Source organism: Agelaius phoeniceus, chromosome 5 (assembly GCF_051311805.1).
Source record: "Agelaius phoeniceus isolate bAgePho1 chromosome 5, bAgePho1.hap1, whole genome shotgun sequence".
In the NCBI taxonomy this organism is placed as follows: Eukaryota; Metazoa; Chordata; class Aves; order Passeriformes; family Icteridae; genus Agelaius; species Agelaius phoeniceus.
Window position 1 is genome coordinate 67,933,606 of NC_135269.1, and position 17,986 is coordinate 67,951,591.

At 38.7% G+C, this 17,986-nt stretch overlaps 1 protein-coding gene across 3 annotated transcripts in view; it reads right to left on the reverse strand.

The window, feature by feature from the left end:
• The window catches only part of CELF2 (CUGBP Elav-like family member 2), a 549,110-nt gene that overhangs the window by 300,082 nt on the left and 231,042 nt on the right, over positions 1-17,986 (reverse strand). For all 3 annotated transcript variants that reach the window (XM_077179252.1, XM_077179251.1, XM_077179244.1), the window contains one exon: positions 8,190-8,225. Coding sequence is in view for 1 of the 3 variants with exons in the window: in XM_077179244.1 (XP_077035359.1) it covers positions 8,190-8,225 (36 nt within the window). In the remaining 2 variants the exon portion in view is untranslated. The remainder of the gene's footprint in view (positions 1-8,189; positions 8,226-17,986) is intronic.

A 17,986-nucleotide genomic window follows, 5' to 3' on the forward strand; every position in this document is an offset into this window, starting at 1 on the left:
CACTCTGGCTCTTTGCTGCTGTAGAAATGCTGTGTAGGGCACAACTTGCAAAATGCTCTGGGAGGATGTACACAGGAAAGTGGGGTAGGTCCTCTGAGGCTCCAAACTGGCAAAGCCTCCCCGCCAGTAAGAGAATTACCGCGGTGAGACGCTGCTCCCAGCATGGGAGTTTGGGGCTCAGGGTCTCCTGCTGACCACAGGAAAACTTTAGGGGCTGCCTGCTTCCAATGACAAGATATAACCAGAAAAATGGGTATCTCATCTGCTTCTGACCTCACAGAAGCAATCTCAAGTCAGCACCCTCAACAAATAAAAAAACAACAGGCAGCACTTACTGCTTGCAGGTCTCGTGTCTGGCTTTATGCAACATTTCTATTCCCGCTGCGCTCGTTGCCTTTTAAAAATGTGTAACATTTATGGACTCCAGTAAAAATGTTTTTAATATAATGTAGATGAAGTATAAAGTGTTAACCTTGAACACCAGGGAATATGTTAGGATTATTTTTTTTAAGCTCTTTCAATAATTTTCCGAGAATTGTCTAAGATTTGCTTTTAGTATATAGCAAATCTTTTGGAAACATTCAAATAGTCGCAATTTTTGTAAATGCTACAATAGCGGTGATTTCATAAATAAAAGCAATGCTCAGAAGGCAGAGAATGTTGAAGAGAGCTTTAAACCAGAGTCTCTGCTGTCTTAGGGAGAGCAGTGTGGGTTTCCTGACGTTGCTCCATCCATGTCTCTTGCTGCTGCTCTTCTGGGACCAATGGCAAGGATGGTGCTGAGAATTCTGCATATGAGTTCACTCCTAACTATTTATAAAACACATGATATAATACTCTATATTATATAATGTATGACACATGCCTTGTTCATGCTACAGCAAAGGTACTAAGATAGAGCTTCTCTGTCATGTTAACAAATCTCCACTTCCGTTGCTGGTTTGCTTCTGCAGAACCTGATGTGTGAACGCTTCTCCTTTCCCCAGAAATGCATATTTATGTCTGGAGTTATTCCCACAAGTTTCATCTTTTGCACTGAATTTCTAAATAACATCATTTTGATGGTTTTGAGGGCTAAAGATACACTTAAGCAAAGGATACGTACAAAGCACTAACTTGGAACACAAGTATTTTGATTGAGCTGGGAAATGAAGTGAGGAAGGGAAATCATGTTTAGTATTTTAAGTTGGTTTCATTTGGTACTTCTTACACTGGACTGGCATCTCAAATCCACCTGCAATGTTGTCTTTCTCTCTCTTAATTCAAACTCCTTTTGAAAGGCTTATTTTTTGATCAAACCCAAGAAATACTATTCTTGCTTCAGTCAAATGTTCTCCACAGGCCGATGTAAATTTAACTTAAACCAGCAGTTCTGTTAAGTGGGACAGATAATGAACCTAAATAACTGCTCAATCCTGTTAGTGTGGCCCTCATATACCTTCTGTGTTTCTTCAAGCCCTGCTGCTTAGCATTCATACTGCCTGATTTGAGACTAAAATTAGATTATAGGAATGCGTGCTTTTTACAAGAGGTCTTCTATTTGTTCCATAAAGTATTTAGGAACTCTTTAGGCACTGTATAAATAAAAATAATTGTGATCTTGGAATTCACCTTCAGGAATGGAAATTAAGAGATCTAAGGCCTTTCACTTCTACTGCACGTTATCCTCATTGGGCACGTTTAGCAATGCTTTGTAAAACAAGTTAAAAAGGTGCTTGGAAGTCTGGTTAAGGTGAATAGCAGAAGAAAAAAAAAAAAGAGAAGGGAATATGTCTCTAGTTTTAGATCTTCACAATAGGGAATAAAAACAAAAGCTTTACCAGACTTTTAAGATAAAAATCTCCTGTCAAATTCATTAACGTTTTTGAGAGATGCCTACAGTTGCTGGGGAAGAATGGTTGTGGGTTCCAAACCAGGACTCTGAGTAAAATCACTTACACTCAGTTTTAAGATTCAAAGGCTATGTGTAATTGTGAACCCTTTCAGGGCTGCTGTGATTTCTGAGGGCTCTGCACTGTGAGAAGAGTTCCTGCATTCTGGGTCAGAGCTGTATCAAGTCCAACAATGATTTCTGTCTGACTTTCCCCCCTCCTTCCCAGGATCTATATTTAGGACTTAAGTAAGAAATATTGAAAGTTTTTTTGAGGTTAAGCTTGCCAATGTCCTCAAAACTCCAGCAGGCATCAGCTTACGTCACTTGCACTTTAACACTTATAAAAGTCTGGCTGCTCACCTTAAATTAAAACTATCATCAGGTGAAACATTTAGTCTGTGCCTATTCCCCCAGGCTCCATTTTCAGGCAATGAAGAAAGAAAAACAATTCCCAAGGTTATTCACCTTGCCCTGAGATGAGGCACCCATTTTTCTCCATTCCTCCCCTGGTTCTTTTGACAGAGGACTTTTGTGATAGCTAAATTTAGGCAATATGTATCCTGCCACTGGTATCTTCCTAATTTTTGAATGAGAGTCATCAGTAAGCACATATGGATAATCACCTCTATGCTCCTTAGGCTCCTCTTAAGATTTTAAAAATATCTCTTAGAAAGGGATCAGATTGCACATAAGTGTGTTTTAAGATTATCATTAGCTGTAAAAAACATATTTCAAAATGGCTGTAAAACAACAACAAAAAGAGATGTGCTGACAGCTACTACAAGGAATAGCTCCATGTTGCATTTTTAGGATACTGAAGCTTTACTTAGGAAAAATAAAAATCAGAGTAGTGAGGAGACCTCATGTATTATTTCCTCAAAACCTCCAGATTTGCTTATAATAGCATCAAACTTGTTACCATCTCAAAGTAATTTATATTCCAGTGCCTCAAAACCAAGCACCATCAGGACATTCCTCTACAGCAGATACAATGGGGTACAGGCAGTCTTGCTTCCAGTACAGAAAAGCAGCTCAAAGGTTAGATGAAAGATGTAACTCTTCAAAATGAGCATCTGAGGCAAAGGGAGAGGTCAAACATCAGATTCTTTTACTTTTTTTTTTAATAAAGGAGTGATTAGTTAAATTCAAGTCTCATTTTGAAATGAGTAGTTTCTGTAGAAAATAGCAGGCATCCAAATTATGGAAAATCTGCTCTTTAAGACAGTTGACTTGAGAACATTTAAATATCGAGGGCTGGAATCTTCTTCTTTTCTTTTTAATGATGAGGTTTAGGAAAAGATAGAAGCTGATATAATTTCCAAAAACCAGCTCTGGATTGCTGCATATAGTTTGACATTCAAGATATTTTAATATTATCAGCTAGCACTGCCTGCCATCTGGGATGAGCAATGTTTTCTTGACCAATTATTTATATGCCTCTAAAACAAGAGTGAGTTTTGAGAAAGGATTTGTTCAAAGCTGGAAAGCAAAAGTTCTCCATTAGAAGAGAGGATCACAAATGGACTATGCCAAATACCTGCTTTATTTAGGGGAGAAAAATGCTTCAGTAAATGTTATGTGAGGGTATGGAAAATTCTGTCACAGTTTGGCAGAGACATGCCTGGCGTAGGCGGGTGGGCATTCAAGCCTGACATAACTGGCAAAGCAGCAGTGGTGACATGAGAGGACATGAAAACATGAGGGGTGAAAGGTATGACCTGGTGTTCTCAGAGGGAGAGAAGTTGCTTGCCAGAATATCTCAGCTGGGAGGGAACCAAAAGTGCAAACACAGAAGGCAACCCCAGCTCCCACCGTCTGTGCAAAGCCAGTGAAGACAGCAGCTGAGATGTCAGGTTGGTCTTTAGACCATGCCCCTATTACTGTCAGGAAAAAATCCTTTTCATTTCATAGTAATTAAAATGCTCATAGATGTTTTATTAACTCACTCTACAGAGCCACATAGATTTTATAATTCATCCAAGCACTTACAAGTAGTTACTTGTGTTAGGCTGTCAAGACAGAAATGATTCAAAACCTTGTGTACTGAGCTTCTTGGAAGACATATCATTCCCTAACACAATGGTATTAGAAAGACTGCTGACAGATAGTGATCAAGAGATTTCATTTTGCTTGTCATATGGTGGGTTGTCAATTCTTCTTTTTGCTTTAGATAAAAGCTTAGTTGCATTAGGTTTCAATAATGGTGAAGTTGCAGGTTAACATTTTTCAAAAGCACCAAAGTGACTTCAGTACTTAAATTCTATTTTCAAAATGCTGTAGATACCTGAGAACAGAAGTCTCTGCAGTAAATGGAACTGAGACATTATCAAAGAATTTTATGGAATGGTGGGGAATAAAACCCCAACTCAAGAGGACCAAAGTTTCTGCCCTACTCCAGACCACAGGTTTAAAATATATTAAGTTTGTTGATGACTAAAATTCAAGAACAAGCCAAAGATTTACATTTCCATTTTGAACATGATTGTTTTAACACCAATGTATCCACTGCAGATTTCCTCCCACACTTCTTAAGAAATTTCTAAATGACAATTTTAAGATGGCCTTCACCTCAAAATATAAGATTCCCTGAGTTTTGCTCAAGATTTAAGCAGGTGATTCAGTGATATTTCTACAAAGTTTTCCATTAAAAATATAAATGCAAATTATTAGCTTGACTTTTCCCCCTTATTTTAACAGCTTAGAGGAAGAAGTGGCCGTTTAAACTTTAGTACCCCCTTGAGTGAAATGAAAAATTGAACCAGTACATACAAGTGGAAAAGTAGCCCAGATTTTCTTTCTGTTAATACTAACCTAGTATTAAGCAAATAAATAATCCATGCAGTTAGCCTATATTTAAAATATTTGTTCTTCTTTAAATATAAAGTAACTTTCACAGAAACAAACAGAAGTGGCTAGAGACTGAAATCATTCCTTTGAAACTGAAGCTGAGTGTTTTCTTCTTTAAGCTCCAAACATCATCTCCCTCATGCCCATAGGGCTTCACACTGTGCTCCAGGACTCCATTCATTCCCTGCTCCCCTCCACTGCTCAGCTCAGGGGCTGGCCCAGGAAAGGCTGGTTACAAGCTTAGCTTCCCCAAGATTTCAGAAGTTTATCTCCGTTCATTAATTGCCTTTTTTTTATTTTATAAATGGTGAATTTCTCAAGGTAAACTGTATTTTTTGTAATACTTTTAGTTTGCTCAGTTATTGCAGGTACTGACTATGTAATGTTGAGAGCAAACACATTTGAAACACAGCTGCCATAGCAGCTATAGAGCATCTAAAAGGGAAAAAAAAATAGGCCAGACCTTTATTAAATTTTAAAAGTATGCCTTCGCTACACTCTTGTAAAGATCCAAATAGGGTATTCAAATCTCTAGAGATCACCAGTATAATTTCTTTATCATGTTCCATTTAAAATTTAATTATGTAGTCTACAACAAGAAGTATCTGAGTACTTTAAATAGGTCATGCAATGAACAACTTAATATTATTGTAAAGTTTTCCTTGTGAAGATCTCTTCTTTGATGTGCTGTTGCACACAGAAAGCCTTTCTTCGGAAAAACAATATACATTCATAGCTATAATAATGTCATTTAATATAAAAATTGTAAAGCTTCTTTATCACATTTAAAGTCTGAATTTTCAATTCATTCTCTAGCCTGAGCTTCCTGAAATCATCAGAAATAACTGGTAAATTGGAACTGACACAATATAATTGTACTGAATATTTTTATATCTTTCTACAGGCAAAGTTAATCTATTATCTTTCCTACTAAATGATGTCCACCAACTCACATTTTTCTATTTTTGCCTATCAGTGATACACATACTTCAGTGGCAAGAGGAAGGGTGATTTCTTCTTCCTTTAAATGTAATCATTAGAGAACCATCAGCAGTATTTAATGGAAAATGAATATATTAAAAAGCCACATTTACCAAGACACTTTGTTATATTGGGTTTTTTCAAAAAAAAATGCGCATATGTAACCTCTCTTGGTTACTACTGAGATGAGAAAATATTCAAAATATACTCCTCTGTACTTCTGACTAATTACAGGTCTTTATGGGAGTGAATCCCTAATTCCACCTCTTTAATTGAACTATGAAAAAATCAGAAGGGGCTTTTGAGCCTTTTTTTTAAATGACAACAACAACAGTAATAAATAATTAAGGCCAGCAGTGCCTAAACTTTCTTGACAGCCAGACAAAATATTCCAAGTACAGAAACATCTGTTCACACTTACTCCACTTGCAGTGAAAACCCTTTCATCAGGTTTGCAAGTGCATGAAAATGATTTGATCAATCCTGGCCACAAATATATCCAAGAGTAATCAGTGCTGTGGGAAAAGGCACTGTGTTTGCCTGGACAATGGAGAGTTGGGTTTCTGGTGTTACAGGGGACTTGCTGTGCCCCACTGGCCAAAATACAGCAATGGGAATCCCAGCAATGATGGGAAAGTGGTTATTAATTTTGTCATTTCAAGGTGCAACACCTGAAATTTTATACGTTGTAAAGTGGTTTCAGGGTGAAGGTGGAAGAAGATGTGGGGAAATTAGACTATTTCACTCTTATGAATTAATAATAGCAAAATGAGTCACTTGACGTTTGAAAGAAGAACAAAAAATATTAGATTACTACATCACAACATAAGATTAAAAACCCCAAGGAGCTGTTTGCTTAGAGAAATTCAGGAACAGGTGAATCCTGGAGAAGACTGGAGGACAGGCCAACCTGTGCCTAGCTGGAAACATTTGTTTTAAACCATGACAAGATCATTTGGTTTAATATTTATAACACAATTACAATGCCTTGTGCACATTGCTGGTATAATCTGATTTTACTTGTGACATCTTACTGCAGTTGAAATTAAAGCCTTGTGGTAATAATTCAAAAAGCACATTTAGACAATCATTAATGGCAAGTACGAAACGGGATGTTTATTCAAGCACTTATGTGTCTCATTTTAACTTTAATTTGAAGTGGAATTCATTTCTGCAGTGTAAGGACTCCATGTTTCCAGTATATTAGTCCTATAATACCTCACCATGTGCCGTGAAACAGGATTTTTTTTTTCTTTTTTTGGTATGTGTGTGTGTATGAAGAAATGCAATTATTTTGCAAGAAAGATGAACAAAATCTTTGGTGTCTGGTAGGCCTGATCACTGGTCAGCTCTTCAAACACATGCCAAAATTTCACAAGAATATTTGCTTGCACAACCACGGAGGCCAAGTGACAGTAAGCCATAAAAAGAAATGCATGCATTAAATGAACAAATCATATAAATGGCATAAATTTGTATGCACAGAACAAAGGGGTACACTGCACAGGGAAAACTCACCATATGTAGTGAAAATATACTTTTTTACAGCTTATCAATATAAAAAAGTCAACAAATATACACCACACACCCTCTAAAGAAAGGTGGATATTTTTTCTCTGCCTTAGAATCAGAAGCATCTTGCACATATTATCATGCTTAAAGAAAACTGTCCTTCCTCTTGAAATATTCCTTTTACATTGTGTGTTGTTTGAACTACAACACTGCTTTAATCAGAGGATAGCAAAAACCCCCAAAAGCATAACCCCACTAAAACCCCTTGCACTTCAAGAGCAAAACCAGTGGCAGAAGGTACAAGAGGACTGAGAGCATCTTTTTTTAACTCACCAGGCATCGCTGACAGATTACCATATCAGATTTTTTTGTTTCCCTTCTCTCCACCCTTTTCTCTATCTGCATGATTACAGCATTTTATTGCATTCTCTAACAATATGTAGACAAGTCTCTTTTCAAAAACCTCTATCACAGCCTGGGAGTCTTGTCTACTTCTATTATTTTATGAAAAGGTTTCTCAGCATAGAAGAATTTGGTCTAAGCTGCTTTCCTGCTTTCCAAATGAAAATGCCTTAAGATAACAGCTTTTTTTTTTTTTCCTCCTACCTCCAAGTTTCCCTCCTCTCATCCCTCAGGTGAGATGTAAAGCAAAAGCCAGACCACCTGCCATGGGTATAATTGCACAGCTGGAAGGAAGCCACAGCTGGGATTTTTCTCATCAGGTGCACAACTGTGCTGAGCCTCAAAGCAACTTCAACCCGTCGCTTTAAGCTGTGTGGGCTTGGCTGTGCCAGTATTTCAGTGTCATTTGTCTGTCTGTGGCATGCAGGGAGCGTTCTCCTCTCTGCACCCTCAGTTCTCAGTATCCCAGCAGTTTTCCCTAGGAAAAGGATCATGTTCTGCCTCCAAAGGTCGTGCCTCTTTCAGCACCTTCCAGACATTGACACACAGATGCGGTTTAGAGCAACTTGCTTACCTTGGTAATGTTCCAGATAACTCTGTGGCAGTCTCTCTGAAAGACACAAGGGGAGGAAAACTTAGTTTGTGTTTTAAAAAGCTATAAAATTTTTAAGATGCCTTTGTAGTGCTTGTGTTTTATAGGAGTGCAGACACACATCCACAGCTCCGTACGCAAGCGCGTCGCTGGCGGATGCGGTGCCCCCCTGATCACACACAAAAGAATGTGAAAAAGCAGACGATGGAGTGTGAGCTAAGGATCTATCAGAATCGAGTTCTCCATGGTACAATTACTCATTTTTTTAGGCATAAAATTATCACCATTTCAAATGCCAGCACTGCATGATCTTACATAGACAAAACGTCGCACTGGGCCAATTTTCCAGTGGAAAATGTTCCCTTTTATTTCAGTGCTGCAGCAAAAGCAAGGCTTTAGACAGTTCTACAAGCTGGTTATGCACTGAGAAAATACCATGCTAATATTAAATCTTCTTGTGCTGGTCCTAAACAACAGCTATTTTCCAAATATGTGACTTTTCGTCCAATTTACTTGTCTGAAACCCTTTTGTGGGTGTGCAATTTGTTTGAGGGAAGCTGAGAGCGAGAGAGTGAGAGTGGGCTAATGTAGTGGTACGTCACATTAAAGTACAATTAAATACATTACCATTACCTATGTACACAGACCTTAAAATACATGCCAGATTTGTCCTTGTTTCCCTTCCCAGAAAATTGGCCTAGACCTTATCCAAGAATCAGGAAAACAGCTGGATAGCTCCATTTCTCATTTCTCACCCATATGTAAGACCTTCAAAACCAGCAAGAAGCCTTAAGAGGCTTCATTGTCTTAGACTTGACCAGATGCCCATCTTATTCCACAGTCTTCTTGTCCAGTTATAAAATTTATATCCAATATACAAATTTTCTGCATGAAATGTAACTGGTTAGTTCATACCCTGTTTGCTTCAGCTGAGATAGAAACTGCAAAATTCCACATCTGTAGATGGAACTTAGGGTATGGAACAATTCTCAACATAATATTTTATCATTTACAGCAGAGAAAATAATTCCATCCACTTTTACAGTTGGAGGGGAATCTTTTTTTGTAAGGGGAGATGGTAGTAATTAAGATAGGTCCCAAAATCTTCCTTGCCTAAGCAATTTGCAAAACTATAGATCTAGTGATCTCTTTGTAGTGAAACAGCCCAATATATTTTTGTTGCAAGAGTATAAACCTTATATATACAGATTGAACCCCAAAGGCTAATTTAGTTATGAATCCAAAGGAAAAACAGTAAAGAAATAAATTTTTGAAGGCTCTTCTAGAGTTTCCCCATGTTCTGAAGTCACTTTTCTTGATGGGGCAACTACAGAGTTAATATATTAAAACCACAATAATTCAGAGCTCTTCTTCAGGAGATCTTTCTAGATCTTTCTAGTGCTCTTTAGCACTACATGAAATGTGAGCAGCTATAAGGGTCTAATTTTTTTTTTTAATTACAATTTTTTATATTTATTGGACATCCCACAGTGACACCAGGCTTTTCTCTTAATGGTTAAAATGACAGTTGCAGTCTCCATTACAATGTCAGAGGAAATGAAATGGTCCCTCTAAATGTGCATGGCTTTGCACTTTCACAGTCTCTATCTCCAAGCTGTGCAGTTTACTGGGCACAGAAGGTTGCCTTAAACCTCCCAGTGCTTTGCTTCAAAAGGCACAGATCAGAACTGTGTTCAGTGGTTGCAAAGAAGATTAAGCAAGAAATAAAAAAGTGGCTCACACCCTTTTCTTGCATGCACCATTCAGCAGCAGTCCAGCAGATATTTAAGCTCCCTCAGAAAAAAACAGTTCCCACCCCAGCTAAGGCAGACAGGTAGATATTTAGCAGGTGTCTGTGATGAACAAAGTCCATGATATAAATGACATCAAAGGTGAGAGCCAGGAGAAAGAGCAAGTGAATGCAAAGAGATAAGAAAAAAAAAATAGAGTACAGCAATACAGACTCCATTTCTATGGGGTTATTTGATACAGCTGTAAATTTTAGATATTTTATTTCCATTAAACTCCTGCACGTTGGTATCACACCATCTTATTTTCCAAGCCCTACTCATGACTTATACACTTCAAAGAATTAGTGTGATATTTTTTGTAACCTATCAAAGAACCAAATCACTAAATGGTTCCAACAGTCAGGACATTCCCTCCTTCCACTGTTAATCCCAGACATCATCTCTTTTGATTGAAATGCCTTTTTATTTTTTTTTTTTTTTTTTTGAAGGAAAGAACCAGGATCTGGGCATCTCTTTGTTTCTTCTTCTAAAGGGTCTCCGTTGCCTTTAGCTACCCATTACTGTTCCAATAACAGAATGGCACAAACCTTATTGCTTTAGGGTATGGCAGCACATTTTATAAAATAGCAGTTGCTCATCCAGCTTAAAGAGACAACCAGGCACATCATGGGTGGGTGCTGCAGGAAGCATCAAGAAGCAGAATCGTGTAGGTTTAAAAGAGGATGTTAAACTGCAACCACACTCTCAGTTTCTGAGCAGAGCAGTGAGTGATTGGTGCATCTAAATTTCTAAAGATTTTCATTCTTGTTAAATAACTCTCTCTACAAGGGATGTTAGCATTGTGGAAACAATTATTAAATAGTCGATGCAGTGGTAAAAAAATCTGAATGTGATCAGAATGTTAAACAAAGACATTGCAGGTCTTTAACATGCATTTTTAATGTAATTAATTTTGTTGCAAATTTCACATTTGGTCAGATCAAATTCCATTTTTGAGCAAAAATATGTAAGGTAATGGTTTTTGAAATACAGATCAAACTCAAAGAAAACTCAAAGTCACAAGTAAAAGTCTGATTAGTTCCTAACTATCTAAAGATTTTACTGCTTCTCATCAACTCAGTAAACACTTCTACCATAAAAACAAATTAACCCCACATTAGACTATGAAACTAAAAATATTATTTCCCAGAAAACAAACACAATTATCCCCACCATGCCATTGAAAATAAATGATACATGGACTGCTGAAGATGGTTAATGTCCATGGTAAGTGCTCCTATAAATATCAGGAATTGAAACACCACTCTATAAATATATTTCATGGGAGTTTAAAAAAGAAAATCTTTTGGAGCAAATTACTCATCAAGAAAACCCTTAAAGTTTGTTTAAAGATAATAGATACTCATTCTGTAGTCATTCAAGAAACTGAAACTAGACTTACACAACCAATTTTCAGACCCCTAGTACTCCCCAATGACACACACAATAAATATAACTCACAATTTACTGTATCTACAGGAAGCAAAAAATTCTTGGATGAAAACAAGAAGATAATACTCAAAGGGAGAATGAATATAAGATCATGTATTTTTACATCCTGACAGAGATATGAAAGGATGACCTTGAAAAAGAGTGAGGATGGAAACTTGAACGCTTTGTCAGAGCTGCCCTGAATTCCACTGAAATCAGCTCCAATGCAAATGGTTTGAGCTGATGCTCAACAGTGCTAAGGCAAGGAGAGGACCTGGCTGAAAACCCTGGAAAAGCTGTGATGAGGAAGAGCAGGGCAGCATTTCCGGGAAGGTCATTTACAATTTCTAAACATTTTGTATTCAGCTGCAAAGGACAGATTTGGGACAACATGATCTGTGCACGTGGAAGAGGCAGGTGCTGCTGAAACGAGGAGGGTGCTGGGTGGGAGGTCTGCACCCCAAAATATTGCACCCTCCCATGGGGTCTTGCTAAAAAGCAAAGTTACAAATTGCTTCTGAGACCTGTGAGGAGCTTTGTCCTACTGCAGGAGCTCTGCACTCTCGAGAGGACCATGCAGCTCTTCTCAAAGCCCAGAGAGCCAGTGTGGGTGAACCAAGCACCACACACGCATTTTGTCATTTCTCTCTACAGGCTGAGAAATCCTGCCTGTAGGATTGGAGTAGGATGTATACCAAAGCAGAAAAGTATAAATATTTTAGTCAAAACCTTACAGTGAAGTGGAAGTGGGAAGATCTGCATAAAGATCAGGAAACAGACTTTACTGCCTAATAGTTCTGTTTAAAAAGAGTTGTTCAGAAAAACTCTTCATAATATCTGGAAAGTGTTGTGTTTATATTAAATGTTTTGTTCACTGAGAAATCATATGGTGCTCTGCTCTCTGAGGCTGACTGGCAGCTGTTGTTACCCACCTACATGCAGGATTTGGCACAAAACAGCTCTGAAGTTCGAAACTGCAACATTTTGCAGTTTGCCCAGAGAAGATGTGGCTGCCCCATCCCTGGAAGTGATGACAGGGCCAGACTGGATGGGGCTTGGAGCAACCTGGTCTAATGGAAGGTGTCCTTACCCATGGCAGGAGGCTTGGAATGAGATGATCTCCCTCCCAACCCAAACCATTTGATGATTTTTGCTGTGTTTGTGCAGTGATGTAAACTGAGGCACAGGAGACAGGGCAGGTTTTAAAGGGTAGCTGAGGTCATCTGGGCTAAATGCACTCCAGTAACCTGAGAAACTACTGAGTTCAAACCATACAAGTCAAAACTACACTTTGAAATCTTCTTTTAGTTCTGCAGGATCATGACCCTTAGTGATTCGGAAGCTTTGGGTCTCCACCGAGAACAATTTTTGTTCTGCAAAGGAAAGCATATGGATTCTAGCTAGGCAATCTGTCAGGGTGCTGGGAAAGATGCAAAAAAAGGCAGCAACACTTTCCTGCAATCGTGTTACCGTTCTTCCTTTTCCCATCTCACACTTTGGGGAGAGGATAAAGCCCGCCTACGGCACACAAGGCACATGAGGATAAGGGCGAAGCTGGAGAAGGGATCTGCAGGGTGTGCTAACACAAATGCAGCTCAAATGCAAGCAGAAAAGCCCCAGGATGCAGAATAGTTTGGAAAGAGAGGTGCCCTAACCCTGAGGTCTTGGTTTTAGGCATCAGAACCAGCAGTCAGCATTTCAAGAAGGAGGGTTAAAAAGTCCTGTCCTCTCCAGGACAGGTGAACATGACCCCTTTGATTCCCTGGGATGTACAGGAGCAGTAACTCCCATTACTTGTACTAATTTTCCTTAAAGCACAAAAAACTCCAATAGGTTAAACTGGTATTTCTGATTTGGATGAAACATTCAACCCTTTACTAAACAGTGTCCTACCATTGACACAAGCATTGATCTTACTCGATGGGATATATTTGTAAACAGAAAAAAGGACACGTTGAAGAAAAATGATGTATTTTGGATGATCACTTGAAAATTTATAGGTTTTTTTTCCAGGAATATCCATTGGGCATAACTGGATAATGCCAGGAGTGCTGATGTAGATAACACATTGCAATACTGTTGATAACTAGGAAGTTCTACCTTGAAATATTTCCAAATATTTCATAACCATAAGTTGTTCTTTGCTTTGCCCCAGGGGAAAATTGGACTTGCCAGAACAAACAACTCACCTGATGCTTTTGACCACTTTTTCCTGGCTCTGCCTATTCACTGACACTGCACCACTGATTGAGCAACACGAGAAAATTGGGGTGGAGAAGGCTCCAAAGTTTGTTGTTGAACAACACCCCTCAACCAGACCACCAATAAAGCTTTTTTAATTGTAGGGTCCACAATTGCAGACGCATTCTCTGCTCCTAGACATGCATCAGCAACGTGAAAAAAGACAGCCACTAATTGTCAGTATAAAGCAGAACTAAAGAAAAGTTTACAAAGGGATAAGAAGGATTTTCCACTCAAAGCAGGGGAGAACAGCTGAAGAGGAACTTTAAATTAGCTTTAAAAGAAGGTTGTATCAGGAGGAATATAATTACTTTCTTGGAGTTGCACCAAGACTTGGGAGTCAATGCCTCTACTCTTGCAGAATGGTGCAGTGGGATTTTTAATGACCGCAAATGGTCAGGACATTGATTTTACATTCCAGGTGAAAAACGGTACTTCCAAAGACACATTGTTGTCTCTGCTCTTCCTAAAATCACATTGGGGACTGCATCTGCCTTGACTTGGAAGAATTAATAGTGTGTACTGAAATACCATTGTGAGACACAAGATATTTCACTGGTCTTAAATTGGATAGTTTCTCAGATTTGTTAGTGTGCAGCAACATTAACTGGCTACATTTGGATAAAATATAGGGTTTAAATTCTGGATTCAGTTTTGCTATGATTAATTTAATAGATTTCAGTGAAGACTCTTTTTTTTCTTTATCACATGCCCTTTACATATCTCTTTTGGTAGAATTGTTCTCTATGTCAACTAAACATCAAAATGGTCAAAAGCAATTTAATCTTTTAAGACCCTTAAACTATTAAAAACTATCAAGATTTCAAACTGATACTTCTGTAAGCATTTTATTTTTCACAGAGCAAATAAATACAATGCCATGTTATATCTTCACACTGAGCTTAGCTACCTAACAAGGATCACACATTTGCAGCAGAAATTCTGCATAAACAGTCTCTGAATGTGCTATTTAAGTACAAGCTAAATACTCTTTTTTTAGGAAGTGATGTAACAAGTTCATATGTAAAAATCTATTTCTATGCAATGTGACGTTCTGCAAGATTAGCTGACTGAGATAAAGGACATGAACAAACATGCTTGTTGTTTTCTCCCATGATTATTTTTAAAAGCCGCATTTTTCAGTATTCTAAATTTGCTACTTCTGACTTTTTTTTATTCCTCCTTAGGTATGAGGAAAGAAATCTCTATGTAGTCAGTGATAACCACCTGCCATGAAAACTGTTCAAGTCCAGTGTACATACTGTGTACAAATGATACCCCAAATAAAAGCTGCCCTCATCATTGTGACTACTTTATATATTTCATAAAAACTTGAGTTTTGATTTACCCTTCACCCAACATCTTTGAAGACAGCAATATTATAACTTACAAGTCAAAGCATAATTCAGGCCAAATTCTCACTCCTTTCAGTTTAACTACCCCTCCCAGCTAAGATTTTGGCCCCTTGTCTAACTACTCACCAAGGACATCACATGAAATATCTCTCATACATATTTTGCTCTGCTATTAATGAGCAAAATAGAAATTAATTAAGTGGGAGAAACACAGCAGTGTCCATTTGAGAGACTGGTAATAGGGGCATGGATGGGGTGCAATTCAGCTGGGGTCATTAGGGAGAAATGCCAGGGCATGGAGAGGAAATGGAGATCCCATTCTGGTGCTTTGCCCCAAGGTCAGACCCTGCCTTTGTGGATGTGGCTGTTGCTATGTGTTTTCTCAGGCAAGTGGAGCATTTTGAAAGTTAAGAAAGCTTGGAAAGCTTGGATATGAAGAAAGAAAGCACTGTGGGTACAGGATTTGTCTCTCCAGGACACAGCAAGCAGCAGGAAGAACATGGGGAGAATCCACCATGATACCAACTCCAACACCCTCACCCTGTTAGTACAGGAAGAGAAAGAAGTGATGCACAGGGAACTGCCTCAGGGAGCTCAGCAGGAGGAACATACCCTCTGTCTCTCTTCAAAATGCGAAGAAAGATCATCCAAAACAGAGCAGATGTTCCTCCCCATATGCTCACTGAACCTGCTGTAATCTCCCAGGGTAGAAAATCTTACACGTTTGGTATTTGCCTGACCTGTAGCTCGTGCTGCCCTGCCACTGGTGCAGTGTTACTTTACCACCATCTCTTCTCACTGTGCCAAGGAAAGGAGGGGAATCACACCCAAAGTCTCAGCAGGAACTTCGGGTCAAACTTAGTTGTACAAATATAGAACTGCAGGAGAATTCTGGGCCATGTGCTAATTGTACAGAAGAATTATGGAGCCATAAAATAGTTTGGGCTGGAAGATCATCCCATAGGTAGGGAACCTTCTACTAGACCAGGCTGCTCAAAGCTCCATTTAACCTGGCCTTGGACACTTCCAGGAATGGGGCAGCCACAGCTTCTCTGGGCAGCCTGTGCCAGGTCCTCACCACGCTCAGAGGGAAGAATTTCTACCTAATATCTGATATAAATCTACCCTCTTCAGTTTAAATCTGTTAACTCTTCTGTCACAGCACTCCCCAATGAAGAGTCCCTCCTTCTCTTTCTTGTAGATCCTTTCTGGTACTGGGAGATGCTATAGGGCAGCAGGGAGCCTTCTCTTCTCCACGCTGAGCAACCCCAAGAAGTCATACATTCACATGGTTGTATGAGATATATGTAAAAAAGACATAGAAATTACTCAAGTTCTATAGATGGTAATAGCCTAGATTAATTCCTTAGTTTCTGACATGTGTACAGGGCTTCAGTAAGTTTCTTCAGATATTTAAGACTTTGTCATACTTGTGTAGGGTGAGAGGCCCAGTTATGTGTACAATTCACACAAATGTCTTTATGATGAGCCATTGGTTGGGTCAAATGTTGATGTTTTCAGTGATGAATGCCAAAAAGAAAAAGCCACCCCAACAACTGTTTTCTGTTAAATGTCTGCACCTCACTCTTCCTGCCTGTATTTCCCTCACAAATATCATAATGTCAACAGTTCAAAATTCTGGTGTTCCCTGATGTCAGATGTTTTCCCTAATATACACAAACTTCAAGCCACTCAAGAAGTTTGGAAGCTTTATTTAAACTTATTTCAGAGAAGTAACTTGATTCTCTGCCAAGAAATGCCAAGCTTGGAAATGACATCTCATCCTGGTCTCAAAATACTTCACTGGAGCTAAACAACTTGGATACTTCAGCTATTATGCATTCAAATAGTTACTGATTTTCTTAGCCAATGCAGGCTGGGCTGAGATGGGCATTTGGGCATCTCTGAAGTTTTGTGACTTCTAGAACAAAGTGAGATGCTAAGTATAGGTACCTTGGGAGAACCAGTGTAAGTTAGGAAGGGGATGGTCTTGTTTTCCCAGTTCAGTATGCAGAAATATAGGAATGGCATTGGCAACTACCAGGGGAAAAAACCACAAACAAAACCAAGCAAATTTTAAACAAACCCCACGACCAATAAAAACCTCCCCAAAAACAACAACCCCACTGAAAATCCCACAAACCTCTTTTCATGCACCTGCTGAAATGGTTAGTTCCTTTTTGTAGTTAAGCAAGGGTAAATTTGCTTCTTAGCTCCTTTCTGTCCTGACATCTCCTCCTTGTAACATGAAATACAACGACAGCAGGTTGAAACATGGGATGGAATAGGAAAATTGCAGAAAGGACTCTGAAGAGGCCTGCCAGCTAGGAGTCTGTGTCCCATTAGCTGCAGTTCAAAACAGTCCTCTTACTATTTCCATAAATACTGTGGTATCTTCTGGAGTATCTCAGCACAAACTGCAACAGATGTTGGATGCTATTATTTCTTCATTCTTGCTCATTTGTTGTTCATCTGTTATTTTTTGCCACTTTTTTTTCCCTCTTGCCACCTGTCCTCCCACAAATCAGAAACGTTAAAAACAACAGAGTTAACTTTTGTTCTTATTGGTGCATCTACCACTGCCCAAAATTAATGGGAGAGGGAAAGAAAAGAGATTAAGATCTAACTCCCTCTCTTATTTCTGACCTTAAAAGGATGGGTAGAGTTTATTTTTGACAACCCTAACCAGAGAGAATAAATCTGCTGAGCTGTCCACCTCAGGAAATGGAAGTACACAAGTGCCATTGTTCTCTAACAAGTTCATAAATAATATTACTGAACAATATAGCGATGAGGCTGTGAAATTATGATATAAAGTGTTTTAAAGTGTGAGTTACCCATGATATAAATCTACAAGCAAGCCCTTTTCTCCCCAGCCATATCCAACCCCAAAGATGTTAAGATAGTTCTTTAATGGCAAAAACTATTAGACTGCAATATGTAGCAGGTTCATCTATTAATC